The 16663-nt window shown below is 34.0% G+C and overlaps 5 protein-coding genes and 1 non-coding gene across 6 annotated transcripts in view; 4 read left to right on the top strand and 2 right to left on the bottom strand.

Annotated features, from left to right (window-relative positions):
• LOC125857689 (LRR receptor-like serine/threonine-protein kinase RGI3) overlaps positions 1–16663 on the top strand; it is a 297610-nt gene that overhangs the window by 34231 nt on the left and 246716 nt on the right. The window lies entirely within an intron of this gene.
• LOC125857704 (FKBP12-interacting protein of 37 kDa) overlaps positions 1–16663 on the bottom strand; it is a 224029-nt gene that overhangs the window by 20876 nt on the left and 186490 nt on the right. The gene's annotated exons all lie outside the window — the stretch shown is intronic.
• Positions 961–3195, top strand: LOC125857693 (L-type lectin-domain containing receptor kinase S.1). The gene has a single exon (XM_049537304.1). It carries the CDS (start codon positions 1121–1123, stop codon positions 3107–3109), a length of 1989 nt encoding a protein of 662 aa, XP_049393261.1. The 5' UTR covers positions 961–1120; the 3' UTR covers positions 3110–3195.
• On the top strand, positions 3811–4026 carry LOC125861060 (small nucleolar RNA U3). The gene has a single exon (XR_007445930.1). It is a non-coding gene; the product is annotated as a small nucleolar RNA U3 (small nucleolar RNA).
• Positions 4136–7012, bottom strand: LOC125857692 (ferric reduction oxidase 8, mitochondrial). The gene is made up of 8 exons (XM_049537303.1): positions 6775–7012; positions 6586–6679; positions 6308–6493; positions 5988–6225; positions 5543–5870; positions 5193–5451; positions 4449–5110; positions 4136–4371 (listed from the first exon to the last, which is right to left on the bottom strand). Exons 1-8 carry the CDS (start codon positions 6923–6925, stop codon positions 4190–4192), a joined length of 2100 nt encoding a protein of 699 aa, XP_049393260.1. The 5' UTR covers positions 6926–7012; the 3' UTR covers positions 4136–4189.
• LOC125857710 (uncharacterized) lies at positions 11504–14706 on the top strand. Its single transcript, XM_049537324.1, has 5 exons — positions 11504–11659; positions 12371–12630; positions 13727–13845; positions 13985–14103; positions 14258–14706. Exons 2-5 carry the CDS (start codon positions 12420–12422, stop codon positions 14511–14513), a joined length of 705 nt encoding a protein of 234 aa, XP_049393281.1. The 5' UTR covers positions 11504–11659; positions 12371–12419; the 3' UTR covers positions 14514–14706.

Raw genomic sequence — 16663 nt, 5'->3', positions numbered from 1 at the left:
ATTTCAACTTTGGCCGAAATTGTTGTTACGATATCAAACTTTATGGAGGACCTTTTACCCCTGAACTATTTAATAGTGTATTTTAAAGGTATATATGTGTTCACGTGAACATATTATTATTTAAAATGATGAAATATTTATGATATCCACGTAGGCACATATATACCTTTAAAATACACTATTAAATAGTACATTGGGTTAAAGGTACTATTAAATAGTACTGGGGTAAAAGGTCCTTTTCAAAGTTTAGTACCATAATAACAATTTCGCCAAAGTTGAAATATTTTTCAGACCCTTATCCCTTTAAATTACTTTACATGAATTGTTAGGTAAGAATCCTTTTAATTATATAAAGATATTTTCATCTTTAGATACTTTATATAGCAAGTCATACAAACAATACTTAATTTTAGACAAGGATTAATCCAACTATAACAAAATGAATATCAAGTTTCTTAGTAGTACATACTTCTTGTATGTAATGTTATGTTTTTGTTCACGTTTAAAATTAAATGATGGGGGGATTTTTAATAATTACTCTTTTTAATTTAATTTATGAAAAATTATCTAAATACACAATTTATTATATTATATTCTCTAAAAAAATTTACTATTTGAAAAAATTACAAAATTTTTTTACTCTCCCCTATTCTAGGATCAATCGAATATCACTTTACGCGATGTATTCATTGGATACATCACTATACGCGATGTAACGATCAGATACATCACTATATGCGATGTATCTAGATTTAATATATCATTATACACGATGTTGATTAATGTATCCGAAATTAAAATGCGATATATCTAAATGTTTTAAAATGTATCTAAATTCTACCAAATTTAAGAGATTTTTTATAATTTGAAGAAGATCATTTGCTTTCTGTAAAATTTCCTTTAATTTATATACGTATGTTTTACCTTTTTTAATCCGTTTAAAGACAAAGTAGGAATCAAAATAATTAGTCAAAGGATGACCAGAACTTAGTCATCTTCATCATTTTCAGAGAAACAGCACTCATCTCTAATTCCCTTCAAAGTACCATGTAATTAACACATAATTTCCCAGTTTCCTTCACAAAATTCTCTTCTTCTTCTTCATGCAAACCCCAACAATATGCCACCATTATCACTGTTCTTCATTCTCATCAACCTTACAATCTTCCCATCCATTTCCGCCGTCGAATTTCTCTTCAACTCCTTTACTGCTAACACCACCCCTGCCCTCAACCTCATCGAGGATGCCCGCCTTGAGCCACCAGTTATCCGCCTCACAAATGACTCCAACCAATTTTCCCTTGGCCGAGCTTTTTACCCATCTCAAATTCCTATAAAATCCGCTTCAAATTCCACTTCAATTTCTTCCTCTTTCTCTACCCAGTTCATCTTCTCTGTACTCCCTGATGATTCCTCTAGTCCTGGATTCGGTATTGCTTTTGTTCTCTCTGCTTCAACCTCCCCACCTAATGCCCTCTCCAGTCAATACTTTGGACTTTTCTCTAACGCCACCGTACACACGGTGGCCCCACTTCTCGCCGTCGAGTTTGATACGGGTCGTAACCCGGAATTCAATGACCCAGATAGAAATCATATCGGGATTGATCTTAACAGCATTGAATCTATTGTTACCCAAACGGCTGGGTATTATAGTTCTTCTGGTAATGATAGTGATTCTTTTGTGCCTTTAAATTTGCGGTCTGGGCAAAATATACATGCTTGGATCGAGTTTAATGGACCTGAATTCGAGATTAATGTTACTATAGCTCCGGCTGGTATGTCACGGCCTGTTAGGACTTTGTTGAGTTATAGAAACCCCATAATTGCGAATTACACGTCTGCCCAGATGTATATGGGGTTCTCTGCTTCCAAGACTCAATGGGTTGAGGCGCAAAGACTTCTAGCTTGGAGTTTCAGTGATTCTGGAGTTGCAAGGGATATTAATACTACGAATTTGCCGGTTTTTCAGCTGGAAAATTCCGGGTCTTCGCTATCTCCCGGTGCTATTGCTGGGATTGTTATTGGTTCTGTGTTTGCTGTGTTGGGTTGTTTATTTATATTTTATTGGTTTTGGTGGCGTAAGAAGGAAGAAGATGATGTTATTGAAGATTGGGAACTTGAGTACTGGCCTCATAGATTTTCATATGAAGAACTTAGCCAAGCTACAAAAGGGTTTTCTAAAGATGAGCTACTTGGGGCTGGTGGTTTCGGTAAAGTATACAAGGGAACATTTGCTAATAACACAGAAGTGGCAGTGAAATGTGTGAACCATGACTCAAGACAAGGAATTAGGGAATTCATGGCTGAGATATCTACTATTGGAAGGCTTCAACATAAGAATTTAGTACAAATGAGAGGGTGGTGTAGGAAGGGGAATGAACTTATGATTGTGTATGATTACATGCCTAATGGGAGTTTGAATAAATGGATATTCGATAAGCCGGAGAAGGTTATGAATTGGGTAGACCGGAGGAGGGTCCTAGCTGATGTTGCAGAGGGGTTGAACTATTTGCATCATGGTTGGGAACAAGTTGTTGTACACAGGGATATTAAATCTAGCAATGTTTTGTTAGATAGTGAAATGAGAGGGAGATTGGGTGATTTTGGGCTAGCTAAGTTGTATACTCATGGTGGTGTCCCTAATACTACTAGGGTAGTAGGTACTTTAGGGTACTTGGCACCTGAAGTGGTGACAAGGGCTAACCCAACTGCTGCTAGTGATGTTTATAGTTTTGGGGTGGTGGTTTTGGAGGTGGCATGTGGGCGAAGGCCGATTGACTTTGGGAATGTGTTGGAGGAAGAGGAAGTGTTGATTGATTGGGTTAGACAAAAGTACAGGGAAGGGCGATTATGTGAGGCAGCAGATAAAAGGATTAAGGGGCAGTGTTCAGAGGAAGAAATGGAAGCTATGTTGAAACTAGGACTTACATGTTGTCACCCTGATCCTCTCCGTCGACCTACTATGGGGGAGGTTGTTGCTGTATTGCTTGGTGAGAATGTGGATGCAACGCCAAATGAGTTGATCGTTGAATTAGCACCTAGTGAAAGCAACACGAGAGATAGAAGCGACTGGTCAACTGAGGAATCAGAACCACTTTCGGCTGTGTAGATATTATACTTTTGTTTCCTTTATTGTTGAATCTTTTTCATCCCTTGAAATTATTGTTTAAAGGTTTGTTCTTTGTATTGTTCTTATATGCTTTTGAACTTTAAACTTACCATTAGTTGTAAATAGTTATGGATATGCAATTACTCAAGATATCAAACTGCTATGTCTTTGCGCTACCTTAAAGGGTCAACATCCATGGCAATTAGCAAACGTCTATACGCATTAAGATTCACCTCGGTGGAATAACGGTGAAGAGCCAAAGTGGGCTAACTTACTGCCAATCTGGATACTCATATTTACTCTTTTCACCATTGCATGTTGAGAATCCTGGATGAATCCATTACTTGAATTTCATAATGATATATGTCTAACTGGAGGATTTTGGTTTCATAGTCAACCTTTGAAATGGTTAAGTAAAACAAAACTGTGTAATGCCTATTTTTGGGATGATTTCTATTTAAAGATTGACTTCCATGTACAGCAATCGATTGTGTTTCATACAAACCAAGAACGACAAAGTAATCTTGTTTTTTTCTATTCAGTTAATTGATTAGCTGACGAGAAAATCTGAGCAGATCTCATTGATTTTGCGAGTTAATGACACTGTGTTATAAGCGAATGAAGTCCCGGCCCGCTCTACCACATCGCTAGTTGAACTCAGAAATGAACCATTGAAAAAGCTTCCAACCGCAACAGTTGACACGACCTTACTTGAACAGGATCTGTTCTATAGGCTCGTACCATTGTATCCTAGATTTCTAAGGAGACAGGAAACCAAGTCTGGTGGATGAAATTTGGCCATGAGACTAGAGCGTGACTAACAGCTTTGGTGTGGTCCTTGGGCTTACTTGCGCAGTAGATGATCGTTCTCAGGCCTCTCGAGGGTCTGGGGTGGTCTCTTGGCTTTCTGACAGACTTCTAATTCTTTTTTTTTTTTAATCAAACTTTATAATATAGTATTTTACTATCATATATATGGTGACATTCATAACAGGTTTGTATTGAATCCTTTTCGTAATACTCGGATTTTTATTAAGTTGATTTGTAGAGAATGTGCTCGACGGATGTTCACAAAGAGTATTAGAGACTGAAATTTAACGAATGAAAGCTGAAAAATGGTTTATGATCTTGTCCTCCACTTTGAAAACCGTTAGAGATTAGCTGACAAGTTGTTGCTACCGATTCTTTCAATGTCTCAGGCCCACAAACGAAGACGCCAATATTGGATCCTTTGGATTCATTAGCAAGTTGGGAAAAGATATCTGTAAATTTTCAACATGTTAGAAGGCCAATAGTTTGGAAGTTAAATTGTTCAAAGCAAGATGTATTTTGTACATACCTTTAAAGTTTGGTCTTGCTCCATAATGGATTTCGTGTTGATCGAAAACTCTGTTTGCTCCTGTTGGTTTCATTGTTTTACTTTCTTTTTCAGAAAATGATGGAATTTCTTCTCTTAGCCTCTTCCATCTCCATATGGTAGCCACCAAGGTGCCGGATATTAATGCTAATGCAAACGAGCATATGAGAAGAATATCCACTACTGAAGTAGCAGTTTTCTGTTCAGATGACTTTTTATCAGGCTTGATAAAAACATGGTTGGAGATGATAAGGAATGCTAGGAAAACAACAGACACCACCAAAATCAGGACGGACATCCATTGTAAGTTCTCAAGTCCATATATTGCATGACCGGGACGATTGTTGGTGAAATGAATGTTCTGTATTTTTGGGACCTCGTTTAGCACTTCTCGCAGCGATCTGTTGGATTGGTGTTCACGTGTCACAAACACTTTCAGTTGTAGATAATGTTGTTCTGCATCGAAAACATATGGTAGAACTGGATCTAACAAGCAGATGCCTTGGGAGTCTTTTGTAGTGTAGACAAGCTGTATTTTTACAGGTAATACATTTTTGCTGCTTCTTGTAGAGGCAATTTCTTGCAGAATGCTCAAAAATGGTGTAACCCCAATTCCACCCGCAACTAGAAGTAGACTATCGTATCTGCGGAAGATTCAACAAGTAATTATATATGGGAAAAGATGAAAACTCGATTTACAAACGTGGAAGAACATCATTTTGTTACCTCAGAAAGTCCATTGATGAAGGTCCATAAGGGCCTTCTGTTGCTACTTGAAAGAACCTCATTTCACCAGCTTCTGAATCAGGCTTTGAATGTAGCATATTACAGAGAGTGCTTGTCCACCTTCCCTCAGCTTTGATCAAAATAGAGATGGTGTGTTTATCTACTTTCGAGCTAGAAGTTATGCTAAAAGGATGCCATTGAAAATTCGAAATCCTTGGAATCTTGATAAAAATCACGCTTGTTGGTGCATATGTCAACCCTGAAATAGTGTGTTAAGTACGTGATTATTTAGGACCACGAAAGCATATCAGTAGCTTTTTAAAATTGGAAAGAGATTACTGATATTGTACTTGGATCTTTTGGTAGAGTCAACTCAATGGCTTTGGAAGGAAAGATTCGAGCAGAAAGAATATACGTTTCTGGCCTTGACTGAATCATTCGGAGTATCTTGTCTAGGCAAAACAAAAAAAAACCAGGCAAAACCATGTAGAAGTGGCGATCTCCAGTATGAAACAGGAAAAAAACCAAGAAAACTATATACAAGTGATGTGTGTAATAGAAGATCTCGAATCGTTTCCTTCTTATCTGTGGGAGTGATGTGATCCAGATGACCAATCCTGTAAGAAGAGTAATCTCCCCGGCAAGGTAAATACGCCCTGTCTTTTGCCATTTCCACATCTATTTTTTTCTCCGTACAAAGAAAAGACTTGGATAGTAAGTAGCAAAGCATAGACACATATGTTCGAACTAAATTGAAAAAATGAAGTAATGGTCAAAATGATTACATAAGGTTACCTCATCTCCAAGGTGATGTTTGATACCCCATATTAGTAAAGTACCTCCACCATGTAATGTACCAAATAATATCATTGCTGTCCCAAGCCATACGTGATATCTCACCGAAGCTTCAAATTGGATGCCAAGTATTCGAAATACTGACATTCCCCTCAAGATGGGAAGAAGAAGAAGAGCTAAGCAAGCTTCTGCTAATAAACCACTCCTAGTTGCCACTCTAAATACTCTGTATTGCCATCTGTAAACAAACGCGTTTGAAAGTATTACCAAATGATATATATATCATTTCTTGCATGGAATATAGGAATATATATACTTACACAGACAAAGTGAATGATTTCATTGGTACCATCTTCTTGAAATCATTGGAGATGCGAACATAGAATGTCCATGCTAGAAAGATGACGAATAGACATACAGCAAGGATTTCAAAACCAGACAGAATGCCTATGTACTTATTCACAACTACTGGATTGGAGAGAACAGATAGTGAAGACCGTCCTTTCCTGTCAACCAAATTCCGCAGAGGTAAGGTTTGCATACACTCTACTCTACCTATGTTGTTGCTATTATGCTTATATTAAAGCAGCATACATACCTGCTGATTGGTTCCTTCTGTTTCAGTGCCAAGTAAACAAAACCAACTATAGCTATAGCAATAACAGGAAAGGTATAGACCGCAAAATTAAGACCTGCAAGACCTCAAAAGACAAAAAAATGTCATTAAATTAACACTTCTAGTACATGAACATATAAATTAATTTGAATTTGGAAATTAGAACTTGACCAGATTGGGTTAAGAATGAGGCTGATGCCTTTTTTTCTGCAAGCTTCCAAGTTTTAGTCCATAGTTGTGTGGGCTTGAGAAGCCAAACAGATAGCCATCCAGCAAATATCAAGAAAAGTAGCAATTTAAGGAGAGAGGAAATTTTAGTCATGTTTTAAGAAGAGCTGACTTATGTGCTTAGAATATAACGAATTTTGTGTCTATATAAAGTATACATCGGCCATTTGGTTGGTGAGACTGAAAAAGTAATTCAGAAAATAATAATAAATCCAATAATATCTCACATAAAGTAAAAATTAAATTTATCTTTGTTTGGATGGTTGATAAAGATTGTTTCATGTATCCTACATTCCTACTGTACAACGCTTTTTTAAAAAAATGTAACGCTCGAAATCTGAAGTAAATTTTGAATTCCTTAATTACTAAGTCAATTTCCAATCTTGTGTTCAATTAATTCAAAATTTATATATACACTAAACACTTAAAAAAAAAAAGAGTACCTTACATATAGGGTATAATATAATATTTTTGCTGAGAGGGTAAGGGTGTCCTAGATCCGCCCCTATACATAATGTTACACATCAACAGTTTGAAAAATGAATCTAAAAAAGAATTAGGTACGGAGTAGAGCAATAAAAAGGATAAGATAAATAATAAAATATGGTAAGTAGATAAAAGATAAATACAAAATGAGAAAAAAAAAATGTTATCACCATCACACCAAACCAATGGCAACATAAAATGAGACTTGTTATACGATAACACTAATCTCACTTTTGATTTATAAATAACATTGAAAGAATCGTCACGGAATAATCAAAATAAGAGAGAGAAGTGTAATATCGTAAATCACAAGAGAGGTTAGTGTTATTAACCCAAATCTAAAGGAAGGTCTTTGAAATTATGCCTTTATTTTAACATTAAAAATATATTTCAAACATAAACCTGTCCTATATACTTCTTCTGTTTTTTTTTATATGTCACATTTTTAGATTGCACTTATATTAATAAATTAAGTAACTTTACTCTTCTACCCTTATTTAATGTTTTCTTAAGTCAACTTTTCAATAAATGATGAATATGCTAGATTTCAAAAATTAAAATACATTTGGATGACTATTTAAATTTTTTAGTTTATTTTCAGAATTGAATTTTATAGAATAGTGAATGGAGAGAGTAATTAATCAATGTATGAAGTACTCTCATGAATATTAATTACTTATTTGTTTTTCTAGGTTGGTCAAAATATATATTTTCAAGACTACGTAACTACTCTATCAAGGGTATAATAGGAAGAATATGATAATTTATGCATTGATTTTATGAAATGACAAGTATTATGATCTAATTATTTATAGAAAATGATACAAATAAAAAGGAACGGAGAGGGTACATATTATCATTTTAAGTAAGATAGAATGCAAAATAACATAAACTTCAAATACAGAAGTAGCAACCAAACAATATACTATCAACTTCCCAGTAACATTTTCAACTTAAACTCCAAATACTACTTCTTCTTCTTTTCTTTTCTTTTTTTCAAATTTCAATCAATATAGCTAGAAACAATGTATCTATTGCCCCATTCTTAATCGAATAATAGAAAGAAAGAGAAATTACTGTTGCACTCTGCACAATCCATCAATTTTTAGAATCAATTATTCCATAATAACCAGTTAAGACTGAGATTAATGGTTATGGATAATGATGCCATCAACTTATGACATTTGTGATGGCTTTCAGCATGGGAATATATCTTTGTTGAGTGGATGTTATTATCAGCACATCCATTCATTACAGAAGAAGAAATTTGCAGTAGTAGTGGATACATGGTCCACTCCACGGTCCAACCCCACTATTGCTACAGCTTTTGTTATCTGCTTTGTCCGCAACGATCAAGATCCAACAAGATACTCTAATCTAGCTGGTTGACTATAACTCACTTATTGCAGTGGCGGATCTAGGGGTTTTGGATGGGAGTTTTCGGGAACCCAGTAACTAGGGGTGTTCACGGTTTGGATAAAAACCGATCCAAACCGAAAAACCAAACCAAATCGATAAAATAAAACCGATTTCATTTGGGTTTGGTTTGGTTTGGTTTTAGATTTTTGAAAACCGATAGTATTTGGTTTGGTTATGGTTTTATTCGAAAAAAACCGAAGAAATAATCAAACCGAACCGAGGAATTATATACATATATTTTATTAATATACATATTTAATAGGGAAAATGCATAAGTATCCCCCAGCCTATGCCCGAAATCCCAGAGACGCACCTAACCTTTACTAATGTCCTATTACCCCCCTGAACTTAATTTATCTATAATATTCTATCCCTTTTCGGCCTACATGGCACTATCCTTGAAAAAATTGTCAACATGCACTGGGCCCACAAGATGGTGCCACGTAGGCCAAAAAGGGGTAGAATATTACATATAAAATAAGTTCGGGGGGGGGGGTAATAGGACCTTAGTAAAGGTTAGGTGTGTCTCTGGGATTTCGGGCATAGGCTGGGGGTACTTATGCATTTTCCCTACTTAATATATTGTTTTTATAAACAATTCTAAAGATCTTATAAATATTTTCATTAAAATTTCTTTATAATTTACTTATTGAAAGCAAAAATGCCCAAGATAAAACATTTATCTTATTGATTTCATGTATATAAGTGTCTATGACAATTTTTTGTGGGATAATATAGTGAATTTTAAAGCTTTATTAATAGTAAATTTAGTGATCGAAAGTTCAGTAATTTAAGTCATTCTAACTATTTTTCGTTTAGAATGGATTGTTGTCACTTTTTTCATATTTTAAATGAATTGTTTCTTTTATTTTTGTATATGGTTAATAACCGAATAACCGAATCAAACCAAACCGAAATCGATAATCACTAAACCGATAAATGTATATTATATTTAGTTTGGTTTGGTTTTGATAATTTTAAAACCGATTAAGTTGGTTTAGTTTTGATTTTGACCAATAACCGATCCAAATCAACCCGTGAACACCCCTACCAGTAACTTTTGCACAGATCCTATATTTATTTTGAAAAAATAAGAAACAGGTGTAGGGAATCTAGTGGCAGAAATGGAACTCATCAGTTAAGTTTTGCTGCTCTCTCTCTTGGGGACTTATAGTAATTTTCAATCCGTAGGAATTCATAAACTTCAAATTTTAAATTCGGCTGTGGGTTATTAAGTGAAATGATAGATGGATGCAACTGGCAAAGCTCTTGTTAACAAGACAGAACAGTGAGTTACTGATATTTGCTTCTAGTTGCGCCAGCACAAAGAATTATTTTTCGTGATGTCAGTTACTAAAGAATATACTACAAGTGGATGGTTCTAACAAAAACGTGGTTGGTTAGATAGCCCATAACTATGTTATAGTACTTTGTGATCATTCAGAAGTTTAAAAAAATCAGTTAGTGTGACATTTGCAACAAAATATGTCTCTCTGCGTATCTAAAAGTGCTTCAACAGAATACTTTAGTGGAAACTCAGATGAACAAGACTAGCAATTTGGAAAGTAGATGAAGAATAGCTATAAAGTGTATATATATATATGCCAAGTGGTTGCTGAAGACAGCAATTGGAGATGTACTTGTTGAATAACACTGGTGATTACTTTTTGTTGTATAGTTTAAGCACTTTGGTAGTTTGATATTCTGGTGTCTTAAACGTGGAGGAACCACACTAATCCATCTTGAATTTAGTGGTTAAAATCTATTGCAGTGATTCATGGACGTCGATAAGATCTATTCATGACAATGCCTTAGGATGGGATAGCCTTAAAAGTGAAGGCCGAGTTGAGACGAGGAAAGGCTTACAGTTGGAAGAAAGGGGTAACAAGCACACCTATAGAGCACTATTGAGAGTTTTTTACTAGTTTACCTGATCAAAGTTAAAAAGAGAACAACTTGGATGAACAGTTAAAGAAAGATGGGGGGTTATGTATTAGCAAACGGACAAAATGTTTATGTTTTCCTGTCCTCAGAAAAACCAAGGAATGTAAGAATTATTATTAATTATTTCTTACTTATGGCCCAAGTTTACTTGGAATCAAAGTAATACCATAAATAATATTTAATAAGGAATAGATCTCGTCTGTACATTGGTTACTTGATCGACGTACCAGATTAAGTCATAACCTCTATAAATTGGTCCTCCCTCCACCCATTAGGGTTACCACATATTCTCTACATTAATTCCATCGCGGTTGTGGTAACATAAAGTTAGGGCAAGGAGGTAAAAACCAATTTACGACTAACGCTTCCGCTTCTCTTTGTGATGATGTCTTCCACATCAGGTATGTGCCTCCAACATTCTCTATGTAAGATTATCATGTTCAAGATCCTGAAAGTATTTAATCTTACAAGGAAACCATGTGGTCATTTTTAGGAACAGACAAATGAAAATTAGCAAACCAATTTCTAAACCAGAGGGAAGATAAAGCTTCAATTTTTTTCTGATTTTCACACTAATTGATTCCAAATTAAGCATAACCATGGAATTTTGCTTAAAGACCAAATAGTTTCAGGGATACTGCTATGATCAGAAGATGTTTATGATCTTAATCTATCTAATTAGCCTCGGCTGATATTTTTGTTTCTCAATCTTGTTCCATATAGTACTATTTTTCGGATGTTTTTTTCTGGGATCTTCACACAAATAGCTGGACAGATTTACTGTTTATTTTTTCTAGTTGGTATACATCGATTATTGATGATTATACGCATATTGTACATTCGCTGGCTATTGTTAGTTTAATCATTTGGGTGAACGGCTATATAGGTTAATTCTTCAAAAATATATGGCATACTGGAATTTTGTGTGCAGAAAAGATCGGTCAAGGGATATCTGAAGTAGATGGCGTGGTTGATTAAGGTATTGCTCTTCAAACAGAAGATAGACCAGTAAATACAAAGTTTGTACTTCTCTTATGAAAATCTTATCATCATTCATGTTACATAGTACAATCTTGCCTGAGAAATTCGAACTCCCACCACAATTTTCGGCATTTCAAGAGCATGTTTGAGTTATCTTGCATATGAGAGAGATCATTGTTATGAAATATTTAGTGTGGAAAACTTCACTAGCAGGAAATGAAAATCCAAATGGTAGTAACTAGTAAGTACTACCAATTGGCATGCATTTTTAGGACATCATAGTATGGTCCAAAATTACTTTAAAAAGAAACTAGATGATTCAATTTATTCCCTCTTATATCGCTATCTGAAGTCGGTCCAAAGGAGAAAAAATAGGAGGGGAAAAGGCATGTCTCACTAGAGAAATAGAAAGCAAAGTTCTCTTCTTTATTTTTAACACAAAAGGCACATATAGAATGTGACATGTCCAGTAAGCCTGCAAATGTAGACAAAAAAGAAAAAGAAAAAAAAAAAGGACCAAACTTTTTCCTTACTTTGTGTCTTCGATAGCGATGACTTTGCTTCTTTACCTCATATTCAGTTAATTCCATATGCTTTTAATATTTGTTTCCTTCTTCTATTTCTACTCTCTTTTTATTAAGTCCACATTGTTTATCTTTACACCCAGTCCCCACTAAACCATTTGCTTTTTCCCTTTTTGAACTGGTAGAGATGAGGGACTGAGAGTAAAATTCACTACTTGCATTATTGAGAAAGAGATGTCTTGGGAAATTGAAGAGATCGGAGAAGATAGCAAGAGTGAAGTGATTGGCAACAACAAAGATGGAGGAGTGATCAATGATGTTTATGTAGCAGTTGGCAAGAATGACATGTATGTTCTTCAATGGGCACTTGATCATGCCATCTCTCCGGGAATTCGCGTTTGCCTTGTGCATATTTTTCCTCCCATTACCTACATCCCTTCACCAGGTAACTTTTATTTGTCATTTTTAATTTTATGAATTTGATGCTTCTTCCAAAACAGCCGCGCAAATATAGAAAAACAGTGGTATTGTTCCCAAATCCCTGCTGTGTTTCCTGATTAGTGCAAAGGCCTTCATAGCAAATCATATTTTGACTTGTGATCAATCCATAGATACCAATAGAAAATAAATAGAAACTCAAAGCAAGTACATATTCGAGAATCTTAGAACGATGTATTCAAGAAAACAGGGGAATGTCAAGTTAGGATGATCAATAAATCAAGCAAAATAGGGAATTCAAGATCATGAACAGTATTTTCAATCACATGAATTCGAAATTTAACGTTCTGTTACAAAAATAAACATTAATTTGAATCGGAAATAAAGCCTTAGAACCCTAAACAGACCCTTATACAAGCTAAATTGTGATTATAGGTCGATACCCTAAAAGATGCAGGGCAATCAAATAGTGCTAGGTTCGTTTAGACATGATTTGAAATTAGATTGATTTGAAGTTCAAATTTTGAACATGCAATTTGGATTTTTAAAATTGTACTTTTCTCATAAACATGAAAACCCTCAAGTTGTGAAAACTATAAAAATTTCTCTAATTCTTATACAATCTTACCCAATGAGCAAATCATACTTTATAAATAAGATATCAGAATATCCTAAAGCGCCACATTGATAAATCGCATATTTCCATGTTTCTTTTATAAATAAATGTATGTAATCACAAACTTGAAATCATGATCCCGAATCCATGTCCAAATGCCTAATTGTTGATGAATACGCCTAATTTCTCTCAAGGTGAGCCAACCTAAAATCTGGTCTAACCTTGTAGTAGCTTACGACAAAACTAAAAAGCTGCCTACCTTGACAAGAAGCATAACTTATGGTTTGGACAATGTATCTGGTCTTTTTGTCAATTAAGTGGTTAGGTGAGAGTAAATAATTTTTTTGCACATTGCATCATCTGTATTCCAATTATGGTTCTTGAACAAATTTTAGCCAAAAAGGGGGAAATTTAATCAAGTAAAAGCCAAAAATAACAGAGGACCTGCTGACCAACTTGTTTAACAAATTGAATTTTGTATTGAAAGTTGGCAAGTTATCAAGTAGCCAACTGACCAGAGAGCAGGTGCAAGCTTACATCAATGAAGAGAGCAACAGGCGGAAGAATCTCTTGGAAAAATACATCCGCCTATGCAATGATGCCAAAGTGAGTTACATTATTTGCAAAATCCCCAATTGCCCGATTTTAGGGGTTAATTTTTCATATGGTCAATCAACTAATAGTTATTATCTGAGAAATGAACTATCAAATTCAGAGTTTGACATTTTATAATTGGGGACTGCAGGTACCAGTAGATACTGTACTTGTGGAGAGCAAATCACCTGGCAAAGCATTACTTGATCTAATCTCTGTTGTCAATGTTACCAGCCTCATTATTGGAACTAAACGATCACTTTCCACCATGTAAACATCTTCTCTGTTACACCTCAATTTGATTAATTTACAATAACTGCGAGTAGAGGTAGAGCCACATGCACTAAAGGCTGGTCAATTGAACACCCTTCGTCCAAAAACAAAATTACTTTTCGTAGTGAATTATTATTTATATTTGTTTCAGACGAGTGATGAAGGGACATGGAATAGGAGAATATGTTCAAAAGAATGCACCGGCTTCCTGTCAGGTTAACGTCGTTGGTGAAGAAGGCAAAAAGATTAAGAAGAGTGAAGTGGTGCAGCTAAAAGGCAATTATTCCAATTCTCCTTCACTTGTGCATAGCCGGAGTCAGCCGGAGATTGCTAAACAATCTAACAGGAATTTATTTGAATGGATGTGTTTTTCTCCCAAGTTCCATGGAGACGTTGGAAGTAAATAAAAGAACACAGAGACGAATTCAACCTATTAACAATTTCTTACCTATGGAGACTTGAACTTAATCCGTAACTAATGGAGTACTACTATATCAAATTTGGCTTTCTGTTTTTTTCTCAAATCTTATTGACAATATTTTTTCTATTTTCAAAAGTTTTAACCTGACACATCTAGCTAAAGTTAAAGAATTTCGAATCATCCCCTGGTACTGTTAGCACATGGTTATATTCCTTAAGAATTGGATGCTACAAGGCTGCTCTCTACATTTGCAACCACTTTTGATTATTTATATCATTTAACATTTTTCACATACTCTTATTATCTATTACTCCTTCCATTTTACAAAGAATGACCTCCTTTCCTTTTTAGTCAGTTTCAAAAAGAATGAACTCTTTCCTTTTTTGGTAACATTTTACTTTTAACTTTCCACGTGACATGTTTAAGACCACAAGATTAAGGTCAATTTTGTACATTTGACATAACTTTAATTTAGGACCAATAGATTCAAAAGTCTTCTTTAATTTCTTAAATTCCGTGTCAAGTCAAACCAGACCATTCTTTTTGAAACGGAGGGAGTAATTATTATTATTATTTGGTCAATTAAAATCGAGAACTATCACAAATGGCGGCCTCATTAATTTACTTGTATTTCAACAACACTACTGACTGAACGAATAGACATGTGCTAGTCTGCTAGACTTGAACAGTACTTCACATTTAGTATATATCGTAATCAAATTTATACAACACATAACATAATGTTAATGACCACACGTCTCACCAAAGAATTAAATACTCTATAAAGCTCTTCTTTTTGTTGCAGTAAATTATATAATGGTACCAAAAAGCATTCTGACAGTTTGAAAAGAAAAAAAATGTAATGATTTTATCATGCCCAATAATCAATCAAAAGGTTGTTTTTAATTATTCGATAAAAAGGTCAAAACTATTCTTATATAAAATAAAATAACTTTGTCATATGTCTTGTTTAAAATAGCTGTTAGTCAAGTAAATAAAAAATATACTCCCACAAGTTTACTAGCTCAAAAATATTTTTTTTCATTAATGAGCCTTCTAGAACAGGGATAAAAGGTCAATTTTGATTTTGAACTACTCAAAATGGTTCAATTTTGTCATTGTTTAGTGTTTGAAATAAGCGTTCTTAAATATAAAAAAATGATCAATAACTCATATGGAAAATTATGGGACTACTTTGACTATTTTAAATGACAAAACTAATAGTAAAGTATTAATTTTATGTAATATAAATTTGATTATCACTTATAAGTGGTAGTTATATTAATTAAAAATATGTACTAAGTTTCATTTCAAAACTATTACACCCTCGATTGAAACTTACGCATGACTTAAAGTTATACTAAATTATATATCAATTTTGTTCGTCATGAACTTGAGAAAACTAGAAAACACAGATGCGGAGCTGATTTAAGAATCTTTAAAAACACTTAAAAGCAAACACATGCAAATAGGGTGGCCGTTCGATATTCGCAAATTTTGGAATTGGTAATTCGTTAATTGATAGTTAAAAGTCGATATCAAATATTAATTTTTTAAATTTTAATTCAGTAATTTGATAATTGGTAAATTAAACTTTGATTTGATACAGTATTCGGTAATACCGTATTAAAGTTATAGCCGATTGTAATACAAATTTAATAGAATTTCTCTAACTATTTTTATGTTTTTATATAAAGGCAGGATATAATAGAAGATCAACAAGTAAGAAGACATTAAGAAAAGCGAATTAATACAACTAAAAGACATATATATTTTGGTTGTTTATGTTTATTCTTTAATTTTCTCTTTGCACTTATACTAATGAGTAATAGACATGTTGATATATGGTCTTTATTAAGTAAATAATTCGATATTCGAAAAAATACCAAATGCTGCTAATGTCTCATACCAAATCTAAATCCGAATATTATAATTTTAAAATTTACTTCCGAATACCACGTCGAATATCGAATTACAGAATACCAAATTATCAAAAATTTCGATTCAATTCAATAATTCGATTTTTGATATTTTATACCCAATCCTGAAGAAATTATATAATATCTACTCAGAAGAAGAAAGTAGATGTGCAGAGAACTTGAACTTAAAAAAAAAAAGTATTTTGCAAAAGAAATT

The sequence above is a fragment of the Solanum stenotomum genome, chromosome 3 (genome assembly GCF_019186545.1).
Source record: "Solanum stenotomum isolate F172 chromosome 3, ASM1918654v1, whole genome shotgun sequence".
Taxonomy (NCBI): Eukaryota; Viridiplantae; Streptophyta; class Magnoliopsida; order Solanales; family Solanaceae; genus Solanum; species Solanum stenotomum.
Note: the sequence above shows the minus strand (reverse complement) of the source record. Positions and strands in the feature narration are given on the sequence as shown.

What these genes read in the sequence shown, in the direction of transcription:
- LOC125857710 (XM_049537324.1), top strand. Translation starts at nt 12,420, where the DNA reads ATGTCTTGGGAAATTGAAGAGATCGGAGAAGATAGCAAGAGTGAAGTG. An exon ending in TACCTACATCCCTTCACCAG is followed by an intron (nt 12,631 to 13,726) that starts GTAACTTTTATT and finishes TTGTATTGAAAG; the next exon opens with TTGGCAAGTTATCAAGTAGC. An exon ending in AAACGATCACTTTCCACCAT is followed by an intron (nt 14,104 to 14,257) that starts GTAAACATCTTC and finishes TATTTGTTTCAG; the next exon opens with ACGAGTGATGAAGGGACATG.
- LOC125857693 (XM_049537304.1), top strand. Translation starts at nt 1,121, where the DNA reads ATGCCACCATTATCACTGTTCTTCATTCTCATCAACCTTACAATCTTC.
- LOC125857692 (XM_049537303.1), bottom strand. Translation starts at nt 6,925, where the DNA reads ATGACTAAAATTTCCTCTCTCCTTAAATTGCTACTTTTCTTGATATTT. An exon ending in CTCATTCTTAACCCAATCTG is followed by an intron (nt 6,680 to 6,774) that starts GTCAAGTTCTAA and finishes GAGGTCTTGCAG; the next exon opens with GTCTTAATTTTGCGGTCTAT. An exon ending in TCATCAATGGACTTTCTGAG is followed by an intron (nt 5,111 to 5,192) that starts GTAACAAAATGA and finishes AATCTTCCGCAG; the next exon opens with ATACGATAGTCTACTTCTAG.